Raw genomic sequence first — 18822 nt, 5'->3', positions numbered from 1 at the left:
CATATGACAATTAATAAGGAAAACAAGAGATGGAGGGGGAAGAAGATGAGTTGTTGATGAATCCTTCCTCTAATAAACCAGACATCTTAATGGGAAATGATAAGTGTTGGTGTGAAAGGCTGCCATTTGAGAGTTCTGAATTAAATTAAACTTGAGGGAGAAATTAATGACTCAAAAAAAAAAAAAATCTTTATTTTTTTGTTAAATTATTCTCAAAATGGGTGAAGTATTCTTTTCAGATTCCTGTTTAAGTTAATTGTTATGAGAAAGAATTCCTTCTTGTCTTTCTTAACAGAAGTATGTTCCATTTAGTTTAATTGAACATTGAAGAAATGTGTGTGTGTGTGAGGGAGGAGTTTCAGTCACTGATTTGCAAGGCCATTCTTTGTTCTGACCTTCAGCCACTGATTTACACTTGTTTTCCCAACCCACAACATGAATTTTCTTTTCCATCTATAAAAGATGAATGTGAGAGGGTTTCGACCCTCTATGTTTGCGTACAAAACAAAATGAATGTGAGAGATGCGGAGGTAAAAAGAAAAAAAAAAAAAAAAGAAGGGATAGGGATTTGTTTTTAAATTTCAAGGGGTTTATTTTAAATTTTTATGCTTAAAAGTCAAATTACTTTACAGTTGTCAAATTAAATGTAAATCGTGCGATCTAATGGTTGAAAAAACTTGGTATAATGCTGGGCACTCTTTAGGGCCTCAAATTAAATGTACAATGATTGGTAAAAGGTTATGTTATTTTAACAAAATCCTAGATAACATTCTAGATAAAGTTGTCTTATATGACTAAAATGTTTCAAAATTGACTAATTTTTTATGAGAATAATCTCTGTAGTGAGTAGATCATCTTTACAAAAAATTAGTCAATTCTCAAACTTCTAATCCCATGAAATGTGGTTACAAACTAACGGTAAAAAATTGACGGTTCATGATTCTTCAACTTATAAATTAGGGTTTGAAATTTCAGAATTAACTGATTTTTTGTAATGATACTTTTCTCACCATAGAGAACATCCTCACAAAAAATCAGTTCACTCTGAAACTTTTAGTCCTTTAAAGACAATGTTTTGTCTAGAATGTTGTCTAGGATTTTGTCAAAATATGAGTTAGAAGTTTTGGATTGAGCTAATTTTTTGTGATGATGATCTCTATGATGAGAACATCATCTTCACCAAAAGCCAGCTCAATGTGAAATTTCTAAATTCACCAAAAGTGATATACAAATTATTAGTTAAAAAACGACGGTCCACATTCTAAATTACTTTTGATGGGGTTAGAAGGTTCAGATTGGGCTGATTTTTTGTAAAGATCTTCTCATCAGAGAGATCCTCTTCACAAAAAATCAGCTCAATCCGAAACTTTTAACCCATATTTTTGAAAAATCATTATTTTTGCTTATATCTCTTGAACTCCTCCATATATCTACAAGAACGGATCATGGGACATATGTAAAAATATTGTAATAATAATAAAATTTTAAAATATGGTTTAGAAGATTCGGATTGAGCTGATTTTTTGTGAGGATGATCTCTATAATGAGAAGATCATCCTTAAAAAAAAAAAAAAAAAAAAAATCAGTCCAATTTAAAACTTATAATCCCATTAAAAGTGATTTAGAATTTGTACCATCCATTTTTTACCAATAATTTGTAAATCACTTTTCATAGGCTTAGAAGTTTTAGATTGAGTTGATTTTTTGCGAAGAAGATTTTCTCATCATATTTGACCATTCTCACAAAAATTCAGTTCAATCTGAACCTTTTTGTCCATGTAAGACAAAACATGTTGTAACTTTATGTGTATATGGATCTTGATCCTATATGTATATATTATTTATTTATTTTTATTTTCAAGATTTACATTTGTATTTTATATATTGGGTTAAAAATTACATTTTTAAATAATATGTGAATTATACAAGTATAAAGTGGGTAAGTCAAAAAAATCTGGAATGCTCACCATATTTTTGGATAACTGTACCAAATATCGTTATATAAAAAGCATAAAATTAGTAATTTAAATATGAATCAACACATGACCCATGAATATCATTTACTTTTTCATTTCGATTCAATATCTGTTTGATCTTCCAAAAGAATGAGAACAGTCCAATATGGTGTTCATTTAACCAAAACCCTAGAAAAGAATTTTTTTTATTTTTTCAATATTATAAAAAATACACTAATAATTCAAGACCCAAAATCTCCGATCCACCATTATATGTTACAACACGTAAATCTCCAAAGTACATAACATTGTGATATCTGGTTGTATGAACCTCCCCCACATTTCCCTTCTTCTTTGTCTAGGTTTCTCTTATTTAGATCTATCAAAGTCTCAAAACTGTTTCAAGATCAAGTTTTGGTGTGAAAAGCTTTAAAAAATTTTCTTTGTTGAGATGGTCATTCATTTAGCCCATCTTTGTCGTGGGAAAGTCATCGAGGAGGTTTGTGACTCTTTTTTAAGTGAAAACTATGGTTTTCCCTAGGACGAAAAGAACCAGTGAGAGCTCAATGAAGAAGATTGTGTTAATCAACGCTCGATCAACTGTCCATCCAAAAATAGTGACTCCTCCGGGATTGGACTGCAAATACATTACTGCATAGCCAAAGTTTTAAAAAACATCAATTTCATCTGAATAAATAGACTTAAGTTCAAGCTGAAGCAGAATTGTAATAGAGAATTGGAAATGCGTTTATTTTAATGACGAGGAAAATGGATTTAATGACATACTTCATACAGTTAAAAAAAAAAAAAAATTAATGTTGAAACAAATGGAACACTATTGCTAAAGGTTTCCCAAGGATCCATCTACTATGAAGAAACTACTTAGCTGCAATCAGCACTTTGAATGTTCAAAGAAACCACAATTGGTTAGTAACCATGAGGATTCTACTATCATCATAGGAGGGCGAGGAATGTGATTTCAAGTATGAAGAACCAAGAGGTTTACTTAAAAGAGGAATTTCCCTATGGTGACCCTACACCGGGTACACGATTGAAGACTTAAAAAGCTAGTGAAAACTCAAGTTCTTAAACTCATGAAAAGGGGTGCAAGGCTGCGAGGATTATTGTGAAAATTATTTGTTTGTTAAACAGAGTTCAACCAATGAGAGATGCTCAAGTCGGTGATGCTTCTAGTTGAAGAGCTATGGGTTTAATGAGATGAATGATGTATAAATATTCTAAGCTCAAAAGTTTGAGGGGAATAACTACTAAATTAAGAGTTTCACCCCGTTTACGATAAGAGTCATGCTGGAGTGACCTCAAGATTGTACCTCATATCGCACATCCTGATGTGAAAGCGTTCCGAAACCATAGATGCTTTCATCAAGATACAAGTGAAAAGCATCTATGGTTCCTATACACTTTCACGTCAGGATGTGCGATGTGAGGTACAATCTTAAACTCACTTCAGCCTTATTCTTACACTAAATACAATTACCAAAGGAGTGAGGAATACATTTAGAGTGTCATATATAAGGCTACCTTGAAATAAGAAAATTCCTAGGGACACATTGCTCTAAGTAACAAGGAATACATCGTGTCATTCCATGTCAGACTTTTTTTTAAAAACATGTCAACCCACTTTTAAAAAAAATTCTCAATTTATTTAAACATTGTTTTCAGATTTATTTAAAATTCTTTCAGTATTATAAACTTAATACGAGCATAAACTAATTTTGCTGGAGAGAGACACAATATACTTTCCTAAGCAAGATTAAAACCAGCTAAAATATAGTATAAAAATTGGTTCAACGTGCTTTCACATACCTAAGGCTTGTCTCTTGTGGTATGAGGACATATAAGAAGATAGTCGTGTATTAGTAGGCAACCCCATGTTATCCAACGACTCCAAATCGCTTTCAGAGTAGGTTGAAAAAAACGTTCCAACTGTATTGGCGGCCTCGAAGTTTCCCACACTGTTTGAGACTCTTAATTGAGATGCATCTGTAGAATTACATGTTACTAACGCATGCCATCTACTTGCAACAGATGCAATACCTTGAGCTCTATGAGAAATCTTTGCAGCTGCATGCAAACAAAGAATTATGCCAACAACTTGAACAATCGAGGTGACCTGTCAACATAAAGGAGAACGAAATAGTTGAACATCCAATGGACCGAATTCTAAGAGAAGCCAAACAAAGGCAAGGGAAATCTAGTTCACATAGTACGATACTATGCAAGAGCACGACCACATAGAAAAGTCTATATGTTTGATGGTTTTCATAAGCTAGGCTTAATATCTTTTCTCAAGGCAATGTTTTGGTCAAGAGAAAAATCAAGATTGTCTCAATTAAAACATTCCAAAACATTACGGGATATTCCAAAGTATTCAATGTTTTGGGGACAAAGTTTTGTTCCGGTTTTGGCCGAAAAATTATGAGACAGTATGGAACTTTAAAGTTTAAACCATCACCAGAAGTGCATCATCCATTCAATTATTTGTTCTCTTCCAAGTAGGAGATTTCCCTTGTTGGGATCCAATAAATATGTCTGATTCCCCCACATAAATCATTTTGACAATTCAAAATAAAATTAAATCTAGAACTGTACTTACTGCAAAATCCCCGCTGTTGATGAAAGTGATCATTCCACGATATCCCGTGGTCTGGAAAAGAGTGACAACTTGACTTGCTGTCACGACCAAACACTCCAAAATAAGATAAATCCGGAATCTATGGCTTATTTTAGAGAGATGGTGCCTTAGACGCATGTGTTCTTCCATAAATACTGAAACATCTAAATCGCTTTCCAAAAGCTTCCCGTAATCTTCGAAGTGGATAACTTGCAAATTACAAACCAAATTGAATAAAACACAAGCTGATAAAGAGATTGTAGTCAAATAAGTCCATGACACAACCAAAGCTAACAAAATGGTAATGGACTGCCACCATGTCTCATGTTGAACATATATAACGCGGACGACCTCACAGGCAGTCTTCAAAAAGAAGCATGGGAGTATCCACATAACAAGCAAGCGGAAGAAACCCTACGAAATACCCAATTCAAACTTTTCTTAGTATTGTACAATTTGGGAGGAATATTCCTTAATGTAGTGCTTTTATACCAAAAAATAAAAATAAAAAATTGATGATCAATATGCTAAGATCAAGCAACAATTTCAAATCTTAGGAACAAATTATTAACTCAACGACGAATTATGTAAAATTATACCGATAAATTGAATGTTAAATTGGGGACAAAATTATAAAGAAAAACACTTCAATGGGAGGAAATTCCTCACTCAAACTGTCAAGCCCAATAATCTTCACTTTCACAAACATATACAATTCATGTTATAGCTTCAAACATGAAACAAATCCAGACTATGAAACAACAAAGAAATTGTCTTAAAAAAGAGTTATAAAACCATTTCAATCAGTTATGAATTATGATCTTTCAACCCATCTATAAGAACATAGTATCCGAGATACTCACATAGTTTAAATCCTTGTGAGATCATTTTAAGTATAATTTCAACATTTTTTCCCAAAATAAATTTAATAGACCAATTATAGATCCAAATTGAACAAAAAAACAAAAAAAGGGGAAGTGGGATAACCACATAGTTTAAATACCTTGTGAGATCATTTGAAGTCTAATTTCAACTATTTTCCCCGAAATAAACCCAGAAAAAAGCGATCTTCAAAAGAACTATTACGGATCAAAATTGAAAAAAAAAATAACAAAAAGGGGGAACTGGGTATCGCTCACCTCGATCTTCTTGATGTATTCTTTGCGGAATTTGGCCATACGGCCATGAGACCGATCAACAAATAGGAATCTTCGAATACCGTACTTGCGAAGATTGTGTGAGACACAGAGCAGAGAAACAACAGCAAGACAAGCCTGAGATACGAGGATGTCGAGTTCAAATGTGTTGATCTGATACTTCTCGCAGTCAGAACAAGAAAATAACTCGAGAATCAAGACTGGTACTGAAACACCCACTATTAGAAATACAACCCAAGAGAGGAGAAAGCTTAGAACAGATGATTGATGGAAACCGAAGAAACAGAGGAAGATTTCTAGCCGTTGAAGGGTTTGATCCAAATGGGTATCATTTATTTCTTCTTCATGTGTATGGGTTCTTTCTGGATCAATCAGAGGGGTTGTTTGGTTGGGAGATTCTTCTGTTTTTATGTGAAGTTCAGCCATGAATTTGTTTTTACGTGGGAGCTAGATAGAGATCCGGACCTCAATCTGTTAAAAATTGAGTTAGAATAGAGAGCGATTTTATAGAGATTCGAAAGAGAGTTTTTATTTTTAAATTTATAGATTGCTGTCCTTCAGAAGCGATTTTTCAGAGACAAATTTGATGCAAACCCTTTGCATATTTGGGCAGAAATAATATATTATTACTTATTTATTTATTTATTTTGATTTTCACTAACTAATAACATTAGTGAAAGGATAATGCTAAAGTAACTTTAAAATGTACATCATATCGGACTATTTTGACGCAGATGTGTGTTAGAATCATAAATGATTTCATATATCGTATCTTGATTAAAAAAAAATCTATAGTTTTGACACACATCCACGTCATATACATCCCTCACGATGTACATTTTGATGAGGTGTTGACATATAATCATAGATGCTTTTCATCGAGATACGAGTTAAAAGTATTTATAGTTATACATGCACCACCACATTAGAATGTCAAGATCGATTTACATTTCAACGTTACTTCAACACGACTTTATTAAGATTTCAACTCTTACTAAGGGTTGTTGACCTCACCTTGTGGCATTCAAAAACATAATAGGGATGCCATAGGGAGGATAAAATTTATGAATTTTGATTTTTTTGTCTTCATATAAGTGTTATTTTTCGTCTTTGAATATTAATTTTAAGTTTGGGAGTTATATGGAAATTCGATTGCCAGACGTCTATTTTCAAAATCTTAGATCAACTCCAAAATACGTTGCATTTTGGGAAAAAAAAAATTGATCTGAGTTTTTTCCTTGAAATCTAGAAGGCGGTGTTGGATTGCCAATGTGGTTATCCATTTAAGCTCAAAGACTCTTAGTAAGAGTTAAAATCTTAATAAGTTAGTACGGAAAGTATTTTTCTTTTTATATAGATGGGCAAGGATAATTGAAAATAGATCTTCTATCTATTCAAGAGGAGAGAAATGATTTCAACCCTAAAAATGGATTTGATTAATACACGTGAACCAATAAGAATGTAAGTTCTTTTATTAAGAAAATGATAAATTTGTTACTCATTAATTGATACTAGCCTTTGGGGATCTCAGATCAAGCTAAAATTCAAACCAGGAAAGATTTTAAGCCTTAACCCAATGTCGTTTTGCTCAAATGGATTACCACATCAGCAATCCAACACCACATCTCTCTAAGTTCCATCGAAAAACTTAGATCAAAAATAAAAATTCAAAAATAATTTATTTTGAGCTTGATCCAACGTTTTAAAAAATAGATGGTTATCGAACTTCTACATAACTCCCAAACTTAAAATTGAAATTCAACAGTGAAAATTAAAAAAAAATAAAATAAAAATAAATTTTTTTTTCAAATTTCATAGAATTTTATCTTCTACAATCCTGAAGTATCCAATCATATTTTGGACGTCACAATGCGAGCCGAGGGACTCTTGGTAAGGCTAGTCGGACTCTTTTCTCCAAAATTGCAACATCTTAGGTGTGTCATACGTTTAATGTTGTGGTAGAGAATAGGATACAATAAGAAGTAGGTTTGAGTTTGTAACTCCCATTGTACTGAATGATTGCCCTTTGCTTGAAAAGATAGTATTAGTGAGTCGTGAGTGTTAGATAAATCACTTACAATAAAGAAAGGGTAATGTGTTTAGGCATCAAAGTCATTGGTGAATAAAAGATTTTTTTAAAGAAAGTTGCGTGTTTAACTGGGCATCAAAGTCGAACGAAATACATGTATATAGTGATCACGCTGATGCAAGTGTTTAATAGGAGAAGAGAATATGCAAGTCTTATTCGTACCCGTGGCTCAGCAACAACCACCTTATTAGACACTCCCTTCTCTCTAAGTTGAGTCGTGATTTTCTGACGCTGCCTGACGTGGCATGAGTTAGAACAAGAGAAAACTTTTTTCTCGGGATACACAATTATACACTCTCATAAATATGTGTAATTGTGTATTCCGAGGAAAAAAAGATCTATGATTCTAACCCATATACAGTCTCATAAATTCACTCTCATTATTCTTTTTAAGTTTTGATGAATATTTAAGATACTCCTTTGTCTTCAAATCAATGACCTACTTCTTAACTATGGACTTCTAGAAAGGCTGATCTTAATCTTTGAGGCATGTGCAATCCCCTCGCCCAATGGTTTCAAAACTCGTCCAAGATTGAGACGTATCGTTTGAATTAACTTGATATTAGGCATGGATGAGACGGATGGATGATCTGTTGGTGGAATCTCGTGAGATGTCTCGGACGAGATCTAGAAAATCTCGTTCAAGATAATCGAGACCAACAACTTTTACAAGTTTTAATGATTGAAACTCTATCATTTTCACTCACAAATCGAGTTTTGCTCATCTTCTCAATCAAGTGAACTATAAAACAATAGGTTTTGATCCAAATGGGATGAAAAACTTTATTTTTTTCATCAAATTTTTTAAATGATTAAAAACTGTTGTCTCAATGTCGAAATGAGACGTATAGTTTGAATCAACTCAATATCAAGCATGGATGAGACGAGATGCGAAACCGAGTTTTAAAACCATGATCTCCCTTCCACACACACACCAGGGGAGGATGAATCACTAAGGGTGACTTCTAAGGAGGACTCAAACTCAACACCTCGACTCTCTTAGGTGTGATCTTGGACTCTTGGCTAGGGGAGGATTTACGTGCCCCCACAAGAATTTTTAAAGTACATGAATTAATGAGTAATTGCAACAGATACATAATGGTTACAAGATCACACTTTGTCCTAAAAATGGATTAAGACCAATGATAAAATGACGTGCTGACACATACATGGTTGATGTGGCAAGTGCACAGAACCATAAAATCTTTTCCTTGTGTATCCCGAAGAAAAAGATCTATCGTCCAAGTACAGACAGCAGGTCATTTTATCATGACCCTTTGATCAATCGCTCAATTCTGTCTGTCTCCAATAAGAAAGCATTAACAAAGAATTGACTAATCGGTGATTGCAAAATCAATTCAATACTTCACCTTCCAAAAGATTTAGGATCAAGCAAAAAGTCATAAGGACCACCGATTCCTCTTTTTATCCCTATAGAAGGACCCAAGTCCATTAAGGTACTTGTCTTGTGCTTTTCTTTTATTATACGCAAAGGAGTTAGTCGAAGTTGAAGTTGGGTTTCCATCTCATGTCGGTGGCACATTAGTTTTACAAATTCAGTCAAGTCAACTCGATTGGATTTTGAAGCGATTCATCACCAAAGCTAAGATAGAACCAAGTTCCAAGTAAACTTGCCAAGTCAACTAATTTAGCTCGAAAATTCAGAATCTCTAAGAGTTATTTGGTTATATATGATATTTTTGTGGTCAACAAAATACACACACACACAGATATATATGTAAATTCAGAATCTCTAAGAGTTATTTGGTTATATATGATATTTTTGTGGTCAACAAAATACACACACACACACACACACAGATATATATATATATATATAAAATCGTGGACCGTTCATTTTTTGTAAACCATTTGTGATGGGGTTAGAAGTTTTGGAATTGGCTGATTTTTGGTGAGGATGATCTCTATGGTGAGGAAATCATCCTCACCAAAAATCAGCCTATTCCAAAACTTCTAACCCATGTAGGACAAAACATGTTGGGCAAATTGTTGGGTAAATGGTTGGGTGCAGAATGGGACCCATATATATATATAGGTGGTGTTCGGAGGCCCTAAAGAGAGCCAAACATTGTGCTAAACATTTTTCAATGTATAGGTTAGAGGTCTCAGAATGGGCTGATTTCTTGTGAAGATGATCTCTATGATGAGAAGATCATCCTTACCAAAAGTCAGCCCATTCCAAAACTTCTAATCCCATTAAAACTGGTTTATAAAAATCTGACAATTCACATTTCTTCAATTTGTAAACTAGGCTTGGAAGTTTCAGAATGAACTGATTTTTTGTGAGGATGATCTCTTCACCATAGAGATCATCCTCACAAAAAATCAACTCATTTCCAAACTTTTAACCCCTATTTTGAAAAATGCTAGGCACAATGTTTGGCTCTCTATGAGGCCTCCGAACACTTCCCTATATATATATATATATATATATATATATATATATATATATATATATATATATATATATTATTGAAAATAACTCGGAAAGCTAAGAATCTTGAGTTATTTGACTATATATGATATGTTTGTGGAGAATAAAATATCAAATACTCTTTGGGGTTAAAGGGGTAATAGAGGAAAGATAGTAAAATTAGAAGAGGTCTAATTGAAAAGTGAGTAAAAGAAGAAAGATAGCAAAATTAAGAGGATATTTCTTAAAAAAGGAGGGGAGGGGATGAGGAAAGATGAGAAAGATAATAAATTTGATAGGGTGAAGAGGAAAGGAAGGATAGTGTGGACCCCAAAAAATTGTAGCTGAGTTTATAATATAGATTTTTGCGGAGAACCAAAAAAATAAATAAAAATACTAATTTTAAAATATTAAAAATTATTTATTAAACATTTATAATTTCAATACAAGTTTGTTTGGCTCATTAAAGTTTTATTTATTTATAATATTGGCTGATTTAAGTAGAATCATGAGGTGTCAACTTGACTCGTCTAATGGACAGTCTAGAGTTGATTTTTGAAACTATGGTATTGCTGCCCTTATGGATTTTACCTACTGATTGACAAAGGAAACGCCTGAACGAAAAATCTGACGACCACGAGGACCCAAGAAAATAGAAATATCTTAATTTCTTATTTTAAAGACACCATTTGATTTCAATAATGTTAACTTACTGTTGAAGAAATAATGAGGATTAATATGACATTTTGAATGGTGTACCTACTATTACAGAAGGTAAGGCGCTCTGTTGCTGAGTAAAAATAAAGGATATCATAGTCAAGCTAAAAGACCTGAGCGAGCATGATCAACAAGTTCCCTCCTTAAAATCTTTCCTGCAGGAGATTTTGGAATGGATTCAATGAAAGCGACTCGACGTATCTTCTTGTATGGTGCAACCTACAAAAGATATATCATAACACATGAAATTCTGTTAGGAAGTAAACGAAGAGAAAGTCGACAGAGATGGTTTGGTCACATTCAAAGAAAGGCCCAATTATAAACCCAGTTAAAAGGAATGAATGAGAGAAAGACCGAAAGAATGTGGGGCAGTGAAAGTGGACAGAAGAATTGCTTTAGACAGAAGAGGATGGAGGAACAAGATTCGTTTAGCCGACCCCAAATCTTTGAGATAAGGCTTTAACTGAGTTATGATTGATGCATTACAATATGAATAATACTAAACTGACTCCAAAAAAAAAAAAAAAAGATACTCCAATACACTCAACTGACGTGGAATTGTGCATAGAATCATAGATTTTTTTTTCCTTGTGTATCTCGAGAAAAAAAGATTTGTGATTCTGTGCACATTCCACTTCAGTTGAGTAATGCGGAAGTACTTCAAAAATATCAACAACAACAAAGCCTTATCCCAAAGATGGTACTTGAGAAAATTATAGATTCAAATTGTTACTTGACGATAATTGGAAGTAAATATACCTGTTTTGCGATGAAATCCATAACTTGAGCATCACTGAGATTGCTTCCAGATTCTCTAACCACAAAGGCCATGGGAATCTGCCCTGCTTCTTCATCAGGGTACCTGTAATCGGATAATACAAATATGAGTTCTCATACATGAGCTTAGGTATTTTATTTGTACTTCATAGTACATGAGAAATTTTTTTTAGCATAATTAAAACCAGAGAAAATCTACGATGCCCCATGGATACTCAGTAAAGCCATTCAATAGTTGCTCCACACCAACACTGTCTGCTATAATTTTATTAATGATTCACCATTTTTTCTTTTTATGTTTTTTAAACTCTTTTTGGCGCAATTGTGTTCCATGTGTACAGCTATGAAATAATCTAAGATCATCTAGTTAGGTTGATTTTGGGTAGAGTTGGGGTTCAACCTATTTATTGCTATATCCTTGGTAGATTGTCCAACATGTCAGTACTTGGAAGAACGCCATCAACAAATAAAAGATGAATTAAGTTTGGCACATGAAAGCATCAAATACATACGGGATTACAGCAGCATCAGCGATATCTGGGTGGGATTGAAGTAAATGCTCCAATTCAGATGGGGGAACCTGTAAAGCATTCCAGATTGGTTTAGTTGATATAATGAGCTGACTTCCATAGCCATATGATTCTCAAGAGTTGAGAGTACCTGATATGCTTTGTATTTTATTAATTCCTTTAACCTATCAACAATGTAAAGAAATCCATTGGAGTCAAAATAACAAAGATCACCGGTCTTTAACCAACCCTCTGAATTCAATGTCGAAGAAGTTGCCTCATCATCTCCCACATAACCTGTAATATATCAGCATCCCATTCATCAAACAAGAGTCAAAAACATATAATATCTCAACTAAGTTTGAGCATTATTAATCACCGAATCCTCAAAATTGAAATATTTTGGTGTAAAATAACATTTAGAACAAAATACATGGAATTAAAAATGTACGAGCAGTGATTTGCTATGACAAAGAACTTGTAAGCTTTTTACCACGTTAAAAATACATGGGACATGTCCTGATACATAAGGCAGTGTGGCCCTTCAATGTGATAAATTTGTATAGAATATGATTTCTTAAAGAGGAATGGTGGGTGCCATCCTCGATGCCCACTTACTTCTACGGTTGGTCACAAAGTGCTAAACAGACCGGACCCCCACAAACCCAATACACTCACATGTCCATACATAATTATTCTATTATAGCATGGGGCACATGTGATGCTTGTGGTGGTTGACAAATGGAACTTCCTTTTTAAAATGCTGAATAACTATCTTAAATTAAAAATAACTAAAAAGTGGAACGTGCAAACGCACATGTATCAAAGGGGCTTATTTGTAATTTAAAATATTGGTTAAAGGGTTTTTGAAGATTATAGAGTAAAAAAAAGGAAATTTCTGTAATTTTGAAAATTATACGTGATTATAGGGTCATGGGTTACAATTTCTTGGTTTTTGACCAAATTGACCATGATTAAGTATAAATGTAAAGGTGGGGGTATTTGTGAGATCCACATTTTGATGTCTAATCACTTCTCCTCCGCCTTCTCATTATAATAGTAAAGATTTTTTTGATATCCATTTTAATCAATTTACTAAAAAGTATCATAAGAATTTATAATAATAATAATAATAATAAATACAAACTTATACATTAGAAAGATCACTGCAAGAGAACTCCAATTGACTCACTTTACTTAAATTGAATTATAAATTAAAAAAATTATGAGCTTTTGAGAAATCTAAGAGGGAAAAAAAGTAAAATTTCCTAAAAAGATGGGACTCAATTTTAAAAGGAGAGAAAATACTTGAACCACCAGACATTTTGTTAGCAACGTTTAAAAATACTTTGCATCGTATGACCTATGATCTATAGTTTAAAGAGAATAAAAATTGTGAGGGTATTAAGGAGAAAAGGAGTAGAACACCGTAACTAAGGGTGATTTTGGAAAAATATAGGCTCTAAAGTTGGCTCGAGGCTCTAAGGGTGAGCATCATCGTAGTGGTAGAAATGTTTTTATTTAAATAATTTAGTTCACAGTAAGAGTAAAACGTAGAAAGGATATGTTAGATAAGCTGTTAATACATCGATATCACATAACATCATATAAATAAAAAACAAATATTTGTTTAAACCGAGACCTGTCCACATTTGCAAAACAGAGCAAATATCTAGAAAATGGAGAATTCCTTGTTAGAAATAAAATCATCTGTCTTTACATAACCCCATAACCCCATCAAACACAAATTTTAAAAATGCTATGTTATCAAGATGAAAATTTTGGGAAAGACTATGATTTTCCATTAATAATCAAATCATGATGACTAAAAGTAAATTGGTCCAACCGAATTGAACAAGCATCCAATTATCCTTAAAAAGTTTAAAAAAGTTTCACTAGACACAAATTTTCAGATAAAAAAGATTGTGAAGTTATGCAACACTTTTAGTACTTAAGAACGGAAAATTTCAAATAATTGGCATTCTGTAAATGTTGAAGTTAGTAACAAAACTCGAAGTTGCATATAGAGATTATAGACATCACCTTTCATGATGGTTGGCCCACACAACGATAGCTCTCCTCGCTGACCAGGAGGCAAGGCCTCCCCAGTGGAAGGATCAATTATCTTTGCTTCCATATTCTCGATGAGGCGCCCTACAGACCCATATATCTTGGTCTCATCAGGGCCTAACATCCTTGTAGCCCCCCCTGTTGTCTCGGTCAAACCATAGCCCTATGAAGAATAAAAGTAGGGACGCCCACTACATCAACACTAGCATTACATATACAAGGTTTTTAAAGCAAAACTGAGAACAAAGCTCGGTTCCTGCCATGCTGATACCAGGAAGCACACTAAGTTGTCACAAAGAAAGACACCATAGTCCTTATTTTTATTCCCATCGAGCACACTTGATTCATCATCACTCTCAATGACACTTAGATTAATAAAATTATGCATAACACACAGTAAATAATGCTATGGGCACACCATTTTTAAAATTTTATTTTAGAGTCTCTCTTCTCCCTTTGTCCCAATGTCTCTCCTAGTCATCTCTCTTTCCACTCTCCTTAACTCTAGTTGTACAAGAATGATCATCAAGGGAAGAAATGGGGGGCCATGATGATAATTAAAAAGCAATTGATGATAAAAAAAGTAAATGTTCATTTAGTAACGACTAGAAAATAACAATTGAAAACATATTCCACACCAAAATTTAGATTCCATAAATGCCGCCACCTTTACATTTTAACTTAATATAATTAGGGTCATTTTGGTAAAAGACTAAGAAAATTACAATCCTACAATAGTTTTTAAAATTATAAAAATATCCTTTCTTTTATCTTGTAATTCAAAAACTTTCTAATTAATATTTTTAAATTCCAATAGGCAAGGATTTTATGTGTTTGCACATGTCACCTTCTAATAATTATATAATTAGAGACCTTAAGATGAGTAGGCCCGTATTTAGGTGCATTGAATACATCTAAACGTGAATTGGTTGATATGTAGAATCTTCAATATTGTAGTGGGCCACAAATTCTAATGATATGCCCCTTGACTTTGATCTTCTGTGAGAGATAATGCAAATGACTTAAATGTCCTCATCTTCGACCAACTTGATCCAGTCCAAGAGGGGGTACAATATCTTTGAAAAATCAAATCTTAATAGTAAAAAAAAATTATATATTAACTTTTAACGTATAATTTAACAAAGATGGACTGCATGGTTTTATATTTTTATTTAATAAGAGAATCTAATCAGCTCTTAATAGTAAAAAATAATAGATATATTATATTTTAAAATGCAATTTAACTAGATGACCTGCATGATTGAACGGCTACGGCTCTCCACGTAAGTTTATTAATATGTATCGAATTGAAAGCATGGTTTTTAAACTCGTCCGAGACGTCTCGTCCGAGTTAACTCGGTATCAGAGTCTAACTAGACCAACTCACAAACTCACAATGTCTCATGAGACGACAGCGTTGAAATTTTTTCAGAAATTTTCAGATTTTTAAAATGGTTAAACCGTTAAAAACCATCGTCTCAATGTCGAACGAGACGAGACGTATCGTTCGAGTCAACTCGGTATCGGAGCTGAACGAGACGGGATACCGAGTTTAAAAACCATGATTGAAAGTCGAACAACTAACTTGTGTGATCTGCACGTGTGGAAAGCGAGCGATGAACTTTTCTGAATCTTCCTTCCAAAGAGGCGCACCACCACAGCCCACCATAGTCAGAGAGCTAAGATCGAAGTTCTTGACCACTTCAAGCTTCGCCATCGCCACCACAAGTGGCAGCCAAACCGGCATGAAAGTCACCCGATACGTTTCAATCGCTTTCAACATTCCCACAAAATCGAATCTCTCCATCAAAACCACAGTTTGCGCCAAAGCTACAGCTCTTAAACACATAAAGAATCCAAAAACATGAAACAAAGGAACCGTAAACAACGCCACTGGGTGTGGTAACGGATTCTCCCTTACTGATTCAGCTTTAGTCGCGTGGAACCCAGCGATCAACGCGATGAAGTTTCGGTGAGTCAGTACAACTCCCTTGACTCGCCCTGTTGTTCCAGAGGAATAGAGAATCGCCGCTGTGTCGGACTGGTTTACTTCGACTCGGCTCGGTTTCTTACCGATTGGAATCGTCATGGATTGGAAATCGAGCGAGTCGAGAAGAATTGTTCCGTGGTGGAGTGAGGGGAGGTTCTTAGCGGTGTCGGATGTAGCGAAGGCGATTACGGGTTTGGTGAGATCGATTTGGCGGGAAATTTCGGAGATTGTGCTGGTTGGATTAGTGGGAGAGATGATGACGCCTAGAGAGAGGAGAGACAAGTAGAGAATCAGGATTTTAGGACTTGGTGGAGAGATTATGAAAGCTGTGTCGCCTTTGGAGAAGCCGAATCGGATTTGCAGAGAAGCTGTTAGATTTTCGGTCAATCGAATGAGATCAGAGAAGTAGAGGCGTTGGCCAGTGGTGACGTCGATGACTGCGATGGTGTTTTCTGGCGATGAGGGTGAGCTCTGGAGGGTAGAGAAAGCGTATTCAGCAACAGAGAGAGAGTTAGTCTCCGGTGGGAGAGGTACGGAAGGTCTGAGACTTCGGAAGATTTTCGTTTTAGAGCAGAATCCGCTTTTTGGGTCGATTTCCGCCATTAAAACTGCTTCTTTTTCTTCGAACTGGTTATCTGGTTCAGAGAGAGAGAGAGAGAGAGGAGTTGTTGAATGGTGATTTTGTTTAAATTTGCAGACAAAAACTCAAGCTTAAGCTTGGCGGTAGTTATTGACATCACCAACTTTTACTTATTAAACCACAATGAAAAATAATGAAAGTAAATCAATGAATGATAATAAATAAAAGTATGGGATGCCAATAAAAAATGTTTCAATTTTATTTTATTTCGACTAAAATTTTATATTTTGTGTTTATGATTTTATATGAGCTTAATCTTAATTGTAATTAACTACTAAAATTATTTGAAGGAGTGATAATATTTTGTAACATTGAGAGTATAATTTGAGCCAAATCTTTGTAATGTTTGAAAAATGTGTTTTAATCTTTAATTTGGTGAAAAACATTGAAATGACAAAAAGTATTTTTTGCGATTCTCGCAAGTCACATGGGATGTGCATATAACCATAGATGTGATTCCTCGCGATACGAGTAAAAATCATCTACAGTTATGTATGCATGTCAAATTTGTGAGAATCAGAGTCAATCTTGTGTCACCCTAACACTTCTCTTAATTTGGTGCGTTAAATAATTTAAAAATTAAGATATAATAAATAAAAGTTCGAGTGCCAATAACAATTTTCTTTATTGTTTTCCTATCACTAGAAAAGAAAGTGAAAACCCGTCAATTGATTTAAAAATGGTTGTTGACAAAGTGAGCATAGATTTATTGTTTTAAAATTTAGAGCATCTCATCCCACTACCCATAAAAAATCTTGGTGGCCACGCACCGCTTCACGTAATGGGGTATAGCCTGAGTGTGGGGCGTAGGGACTAGTCTGGCGCGCGCAAGTTGGGTTAATGGTTTCAATTGATTCAGATGCATAGTTCTTAAACTTGGTATTTCGTCTCGTCTCGTTTAGTTCAGCTCCGATACTGAGTCATATCGGACGAGTTTTCCGATACGATTGAGACATCTCGCGAGACAAATCAATAAATTGCACTGTAACTCATAAATCTTGATCAAAAAATGACTTTGTGAGTTGGTCTCGTTCAACTCTGATATCAAGTTAACTCGAATGATACGTCTTGGTCTCAGACGAGTTTAAAAACTATGTTCAAATGAGACAGTGAAAAATTAATTAAATATATATTTAATATTTTAAGATAAATAAAATATTTATTTTATTATTCACAAGAACTGGGATATGAGATTCCAGCTTAAAGTAAAAAAAGAATGTTAGTATAGTAATTTTAACTCTTTAAATTCGAAAGTAACAAAAATAAATAATCAATGATAATTAAAAAAAACACAAGAAGGTATGCTAAGATAAAATAGTAAGGATCAGAGCAGTTGATGGTCTATTTATCATTTCATACATCTTAATTATTATTGATTTTAGTGAGACAACTGAAATACATTTTTATTGTAATTCCCAATTTTTTCGTTTTTTTCACAGGAAAAAAAAATTAAACACATTCTTATTTTTTTAATGTAGGATTTGATACGTAATAGAATTTGGTGATTTATAAATGTAAAAATGTAGGATTTAATGATAATAACTTGATTTCATGGATTTTCATTAAATATATATTTTTTAACTTGATTTTATTTTTGTAGGGAATATAAAGCTTTTGCTATTTGTGGATACAAAAAAAGATAATGCTTTTGGAGATGTTTGGCTTTCTTTTTTTTTTTAAACAATATCATCCAAGCATTGGGCTTATAGCATTAATGAAGGCAACAAAAAATAATTGTAATTTTAGGACTAATCAAAGAAAGTAGATTAAACAGGACCGATAATGGATTATCATATTGAGAGAGAGAAACTATAATAAAGTTGAAACAAATAATTGAGGGAGAATTTTT

At 33.7% G+C, this 18822-nt stretch overlaps 2 protein-coding genes across 4 annotated transcripts; both read right to left on the bottom strand.

Annotated features, from left to right (window-relative positions):
• Positions 1 to 1949: 1949 nt before the first annotated feature.
• LOC147400888 (zinc finger CONSTANS-like protein (DUF3537)) lies at positions 1950 to 6337 on the bottom strand. Its single transcript, XM_086441939.1, has 4 exons — positions 5730 to 6337; positions 4573 to 5004; positions 3783 to 4089; positions 1950 to 2606 (listed from the first exon to the last, which is right to left on the bottom strand). The coding sequence occupies exons 1-4, from the start codon at positions 6171 to 6173 to the stop codon at positions 2470 to 2472; spliced, it is 1320 nt and encodes a 439-aa protein (XP_086298065.1). The 5' UTR covers positions 6174 to 6337; the 3' UTR covers positions 1950 to 2469.
• Positions 6338 to 10920: 4583 nt separating this feature from the next.
• LOC147400887 (4-coumarate--CoA ligase-like 9) lies at positions 10921 to 17074 on the bottom strand. Of its 3 annotated transcripts, XM_086441938.1 has the most exons (7): positions 15929 to 17074; positions 14317 to 14506; positions 12425 to 12570; positions 12277 to 12344; positions 11747 to 11849; positions 11087 to 11206; positions 10921 to 11049 (listed from the first exon to the last, which is right to left on the bottom strand). In XM_086441938.1, exons 1-6 carry the CDS (start codon positions 16934 to 16936, stop codon positions 11087 to 11089), a joined length of 1635 nt encoding a protein of 544 aa, XP_086298064.1. In that variant the 5' UTR covers positions 16937 to 17074; the 3' UTR covers positions 10921 to 11049. The 3 variants fall into 3 exon arrangements, 2 of the variants coding, with proteins under 2 accessions (XP_086298064.1, XP_086298063.1); XM_086441937.1 differs by having other exon boundaries at positions 10921 to 11206; positions 15929 to 17073; XR_015178285.1 differs by lacking the exon at positions 10921 to 11049 and having other exon boundaries at positions 11169 to 11206; positions 12165 to 12344; positions 15929 to 17073.
• Between the last annotated feature and the right edge of the window lie 1748 nt (positions 17075 to 18822).

This window comes from Akebia trifoliata, chromosome 5 (assembly GCF_017979445.1).
Source record: "Akebia trifoliata isolate Shusen 1 chromosome 5, ASM1797944v1, whole genome shotgun sequence".
NCBI lineage: Eukaryota > Viridiplantae > Streptophyta > Magnoliopsida > Ranunculales > Lardizabalaceae > Akebia > Akebia trifoliata.
This window is presented reverse-complemented; position numbering and strand designations above follow the sequence as displayed.